This window comes from Morone saxatilis, unplaced genomic scaffold, assembly GCF_004916995.1.
Source record: "Morone saxatilis isolate NCDOM2014 unplaced genomic scaffold, NCSU_SB_2.0 Contig17, whole genome shotgun sequence".
Classification (NCBI taxonomy): Eukaryota; Metazoa; Chordata; class Actinopteri; family Moronidae; genus Morone; species Morone saxatilis.
Window position 1 is genome coordinate 22,768,530 of NW_023339729.1, and position 6,718 is coordinate 22,775,247.

Here is a 6,718-nt window from a genome sequence, read left to right on the forward strand (position 1 = left end):
AGTCTCACAGAGCTGCTAGCAAGAGCATGAGTAACTGCACATTCAAACTTAACTGTGGCTGAAAGCCTATTGGTAACCTGTATGTATACAAACTTTCACATTTATACCAAATTGTTTAAATCTATAAAAAGCTAGCTTTATAAAAAAAGACCAAAATCCCATTCTGGAGGGGTTATACAATGTCACAGCCGTGTGTTACCGTCTCACTTTCTGCCTATAAAAAGTTACTGAGAAGGGTTAATAGGACTCTTACACAATAGGTGTGAGCTTTTTATTTGTTCATATAAACACAGTGAGCATATCGCTGGAAGAATCTCACTGTGTTGACTCATGGGGTCAAAGAGCGCACATTACCGCTGTGTGATGTGTCACATGCTCACTAGTCTGACACTGTAGAGATTAATACCGTAATAAGTGTCATTACATCTGGCACATGTCATGTCTTATAATGGATTTGTACCAGAAATTTACATTTTAGGATTTTATTTGGTGTTTAAAGATTTAACCAGACAAATAGACCGTTCCACAACAGTTGGCAACTTGTTGTTAACTTGTTGTTGTTAACTGTTTTTCACACAAAGAAATAGTATAGATGGATGTATAGCAGAGGTAAGGATGTTGGCTTTGTGTGCTGTGATGAGGTGATTATTTTCTCGTGTGAACAGCTGAACTGCACAGATCACATTCTTTGCTGAAGGTTGAACAGAGAAGGAGACAGAGAGTTATTTGTGTCACTGCACGTGTGTGTGTGTGATAAATGACACGATGATGACAGATTGACAGAAATGGTGGGAAAGTGAGAGTATTAAGAGCCGAACACACCCAAATGAGTCTGGGCCTGGAGGAATTATGCTTACTTTCTGCACCAGGAAGTTCAGAACATATCAATTCAGAAAGGCATGTAATGTAACCTGTATGTGTTTATGTGTGTTTGTGTGTTATTCAGGGTGCATTCTGGGGCCTGATGGTGGGTTTGGTGGTGGGTGTGTGTCGGATGGTGCTGGAGTTTGCCTTCCCGCCTCCCAGATGTGGCGTTGTGGACTCGGCCCCTGCAGTGCTGCGCAGTGTCCACTACCTCCATTTCGCCATACTACTCTGTGGCCTCACTAGTATCGTGGTTACTGTGGTATCACTGCTCACACCGCCGCCCACCCACGAACAGGTGTGTACACATAGAAACAGTGACTATAATTGGAGTAAGCTTATGTAACTGTTTTGCTGTTGATACACCTGTAATGTTATCTACTGAAAACAAAAAGAAACAGATGAATCTGAGGTAAAGGAACCGGCGTTATCTGACGATTGGCCTCCATGTGACAAGACATTCAAAGAGCCCAAGTCTACCTAAATCCAAAAGATCAACAATCAACAATAGAGCAAAATCGTACAGCAGAACTATTGTTGCACACAATAGAAAAAACATACTAAATGCTTCATATTTTAAGTCGCTTTTAAGCCGGTGATCCATTTGTCACATGTGACACTATTGTGGCCTGTGTGTGAACTCAAAAGGCAAACAGCAGCCTTTCTGATAAAGTATGACTGTTATAACACATTTTAAGAGAGTTAGTCAAAACTAGAAAACAAGGTAGATTTGTTTAATCTCCCCTGAATGCTGTACAAATATATCCTGGCATATCCTGTCACCACATTTATCCATAACCTGCTCTGTATACACAAACAACTAATCCCAGTGTCAGTTCTCTATATCCATTAAAATGCTAGGTACTCAGTGTGGGTGGGGCTTAAATCGGAAGTGGGTGGAAATGATCAGAAGTTGGTAATTTAATGCTGATGATACTTGTAAAAAGTACATTATTTGTACAGATACTCGTTGCAGCCGAGATCTCGCTAAACCGTAATTAAAAAAAAGAATCTATGCTACATGTGAGGGCTCTATGTTATATAAGATTAATAATTAGAAAGAATAAAATAAAACTGAATAATATTACAAAGGGTTACGCTTCAGATTGGCCTGACTGTCTTTCAAAAAAGAGTATAAAAGTAGTATAGTAACTTGTGAAACCACTACTCTCCAACCTGGAAATTAATAAATACTGTGTATCAGAAATGTAAATACGCTTGTTTTCTTTTTTGCAGAGAATTAGAGGAAAGTTTGATGCCACTCTCATGTTTGTCTGTTAAATATAAAGCAGCTTGTTACGGCTGGCTTGGCTCTATCCAGGAATCCACCTACCAGGGCCTTTAAAGCTCAATAATTAACCTGTTATATCTTGTTTATACATTATATCTAGCTTTAGAGGTGGTTTGTGGATTTTGTTATCTATGAAAACAGCCAGGCTAACTGTTTCCCCCTTGTTTTCTAGTTTTTGTGCTAAGCTAGGCTAACAGGCTGATAGCTCTGGTTTCATATTTACTGTACAGACATGATGAGAGTGGTGTCAAACTTCTCATCTAACTCTCTGTAAGAAAATGCAAAATTTCCCAAAACGCTGAACTCTTCCTTTATGTTAGGATATTTTCAATATAGACACGTTTCCATTTCACTTCCAGGTGTGTAACTTGACCTACTGGACTCTGACTGAAGAGCCTCAAAGAGAAATTCCTCTACAGAAAGTGTCCACTGTCAGCCATCGTAGCTCCCAGGGTAAGAGTGAATATTCATGCCACTTGGAATAAAACCAGCCATCATGTGCTAAACAGTCATCCACACACACATATGCTATTGTATTGTCACTTCCTGTGTCTGCTCTGTGTGTGTGTGTGTTGATGTTGCAGGCTCTGAGCCAACGCGGCGGGGGACATGTGGTCACGGGGCAGGATTGTGCATCTCAGCAGCGCGGCGATCAGAAGAGCCTCCAACTCCCAGAGTTCTCAGCGTTAGAGAGAGCGTGTTCTGGTCCAGGTTCTGCTGCGCCAATGCGATCCTGCTGGTCAGCATTAACATTTTTCTGTATGCATACTTTGCCTGAGTAGAGGATCAGATTTAACATCCTGCCTCGCCCTCCTGCTGAACTCCTGCCAGTCTCTCAAACATGAACTTGAAACTCTTCCGGCCTGCCAAACAGCCACTCATTTCTCCAGCTCCAACATGGTGGGGAAACATACTGTTGTTGTTGTACTGATTGTTACAAGAATCCTTTCAAATCAAGGGACTGTATTGTATTTTATAGCTTCAGGTGAAATCACATTTCAAACTCGACAATAATGAGAGAGACATACCTCCACCAAGGCTGCACAAACCTCTAAATATATTATTTTGTTAAAAGACAATCTTGAGAATTGTTTTAATCTGCATCTGCTTCCACATAATTGTGTAAAATTACACATAATGATAGATAATCATTGGATACACATGGAAGAGTTTTGAAGAGTGCAAAAGGTCACAACAAAAAGGATAAATGTTTAAAAAATCCTCCATTTTGAAGTCCTGAGCAGCTCTGGCTGTGCTCAGTGTTCCCTTATAAAACCACTTTAACAGACAGTATTCCCGCACATGTGCTTTTCATGTTGTGATTTTTACCACCACCCCACTATAGTATATTGGTTTCTTCATAAAACCTTTCCATCCTGTCTGTTGTTAACCTAGTTTTAAAGTTTCAGAAGGGTTATTGTTCAAAAAGCAATGAAGCTTGTGGCTTGTAACAAGCTAACATGAGTGTGCAGTTAGTGTTAGATAAACAATGACATCTGAATAAAAGAGCATCACACTTCATCTTATATCAAAGCTTACAAAATATATAGTAAGATTATATAGTGAGAATACATTTATGTGGTCTAAGTTGTGTGTCTTGCATAATTGTATTTCATTTTTGTCTATATGCTTAATGGTAATTATATAGTTATGTTTGTGGCTTTATGTCTGTAAAGCAAAGTTTTATGAACCTTCAGTTATTGTTTGCGTGTTCTCTTAGCTTGTTTATGAATAAACATCAGAATATCTCAACCTTTCTTTTCTGCTCCATATGCAAATTATATAGAACCAATGAGAAGTTTTACAATTATTATTACTAAATATATCAGACAAATTACAATTTATCAGTATTGCAAATTGCCTATGAGTCATTTCTGCTTAACAACAGACTCCCACAAGGGGCATCAACCCCAAGGTTGAGAAACTCTGTGTCTATGTCTATATAACTCTAAAATGTCCATGTTGCTGTCTATTCAATTCATTTTTTTATTGGTGAAATTCATTAAGTATTGAGAATTACAGGTTGTTGGATGTAAAGAACCTCATGTCAGTCAAAAAAAGACAAAATATCATTAAATGTTTTTCTCTTGTGATTTCTTCAAATAAATGTATAGATATGTGCATCAAAGCTACAAGTGTTTGTCCACAAATGAACGCAGAACGAGTATTTATAACCAGATAATATCACTTCTTATTTGGCTTCTGTACAGTTTAATTACATTAGAGGGTTAGAGGAACAGACCAGATGGTAAAACAAAACCAACATAAAGTTAAATTTCACTTTTAATTATTATTTTCAATACAAGTTGGTGAAAGGAGGACATTAGGACATTAGAAGATGGGTTGTAAAGGTTCACTTAAGGGTTGCAGCAATTATTTTAATTACAAACTGTTAATTTTTGAGTTACTAATTAGTCTGAAATGGAGGAACGTAAGGTGACGCCCAAAAGTCCAAAACCCAGGTATTAATAATCATATAAGAAGTAAAAAAAAAACCTCAAGTTCTGGCATATTTACTTGATGCTTCAAATGATTAAAGCCACTGAAACGTGGTTTCAGTATTGCACCAATGTAGTATTGCACTTCGATAACGCTGTCAGACTCACTATGGAGAGTTTAAAAAAAGGATAAAAATCAGTGCAGCAGAATCCGAGATATCATCTTTTTATATTCGCATTGTATCACGCATTCCACTTCCTTATCGAAACATAACGTCTGCACTACCCACAATGCAACTCACCCCACCAACAGTCTGGTTGAAGATTTGGGTGTGTTATGCTGACGTTGCTGTGTGCCACTAGCCTCAAGTAGAGATGAGAAGCGGGCTACTGAGTTCCGGTAATCTCACTTCTTTCTAACTCCGCTCCAGATTTTTTATTTTTCAAACTTTTTGTCGACAGACGCTGACTCAAGTGACACCACTTGAGGCAATTTATCTAATTTAATGCAGCTTCCTCGGAAGCCAAAAAAGGTTTTATAAAACAATTTTCACATATGCAATAGTACTCCTCAATACCTATAATTAGACTTTGATGTTAAAATAGTTACATTAATTGCTTGTGATTAAATAAGCAATAATCGATGTTACAAAAACCTCTTTAGGTATAATTTACAGTTTAAACACTCAGAAAACAATTCAGGACTGTGTAAGTGGGGTTTGATCATCAGAGTCAGATTAAAATATGATTATATCCTGATTGGAAGTCAATCCATGGACACTTCAGGAGCACAGAGAAAAATAGAAACACAATAATCATTCATCATCAAATCATCACGTGAAATAACCAAAACTGTACCAACTTTAGCAGATAATACTATCACACCCCAAAGATTATTGAGAAAATACGTTTTGAGGCCTGTAAAATAAAAACAAATAGCTATCAATGAATTTTCGGGTCGATGGACTAATTGATGGACTAATAATAAATGAGGTAAGTCACTACAGCCTGAGAGTCAGTGATACAGCCATGATACTGATGGTGTTCCCTTTGATATGGTGTCAGTGGTACAGCGGCTGGACGTACTCTGGCGGAAAGATTCCCACACGGCCTCGACAGCGTCCCCTCCAGGTCAGCGAGCTCGAGCAGTCCAGCAGGTCGATGACGTCACCGCGCAGGAAGTGGAGGTGGGCGTTCTGAGGGGGGGTGTAGTCACAGAGGGCGTGAGCCAGACGAGGTTTCTACACAAAGACAGAGCAGATGACAGTCAGACAACCAGGGGTGCATTTAAGAAAAGATGAGTAATGGTGCTTCAAGATTCGTCATACCCCCACGACTGGTTCACGCAGACATGGGGAGGACTCCTTTTCAGGGTGAGAGTGGTGAGAGTAGAGGCGGGCTGAGGGGAGAGACTCCTGAGAGCTGCTTTTATAAGGGTTGGGATAAGGGTTGTGTCCAGGCTGGGACAGCAGGCGAGGGGAGGAGGGAGGGTCTCTGAGGCAGACCACTTTCTCCACGGCGATACTGTGAGTTCTGTAGAAATCCACCAACCGGTTGAGGGAACAAAACGACTCGTCCCAGATGCAGTACTGACCGCCCCCCTCCAGCACCCGAAAGTGTTCCACCCTGTCGCCGTAGCTACAAGAATAAGAGTGAGAAGTGAGAAAAGGTGAAGGGGATAAAGGCAGGTATGCATGCTCCTTTATACTCCAACAGCCAGTGTGAAAATGAGAGTTTTGTTACTCCCTCATTCCTCTGACTGTTTCTTTGTTGAGGAATACAGGCAGAGGCTGTGTGCATACCTGTGTCAGAAGCGAGGAATGAGACCACAAACTTCTGCAAGGTGTGGGTGTATCTCCAAAATCATCACAGAAGGTGATGCAAAGCTCAAATGTCAAAACACATACGCATGAAGAAACACACATTAAACTGGTCCAAGCTGTTCTGAAAAGCTCACAGTAGTAGTTAGTTAGTAGTTTACTGATACTGTGCAACTACATACAAGCACTAAGAACGGGATATAAAGAAAAGCTGAATTGGTTTATTAAAAGATAGACTATTTTGTTCATTAAATATTGGTTTCAATCAAACATTTGCTGGTTTCACCTCTTCCACCTTTTATATG

General features: G+C 39.6%; 1 protein-coding gene across 1 annotated transcript in view; it reads right to left on the reverse strand.

Moving 5' to 3' along the window:
* Window positions 1-5,155: 5,155 nt before the first annotated feature.
* Window positions 5,156-6,718, reverse strand: part of LOC118326933 (GRB2-related adapter protein-like) — a 4,639-nt gene continuing 3,076 nt past the window's right edge. Inside the window, exons 2-3 of the mRNA XM_035660098.1 lie at window positions 5,922-6,231; window positions 5,156-5,834 (exon numbers count right to left, since the gene is read on the reverse strand). Of these exons, the coding sequence (XP_035515991.1) occupies window positions 5,655-5,834; window positions 5,922-6,231 (490 nt within the window). The 3' untranslated portion in view covers window positions 5,156-5,654. The remainder of the gene's footprint in view (window positions 5,835-5,921; window positions 6,232-6,718) is intronic.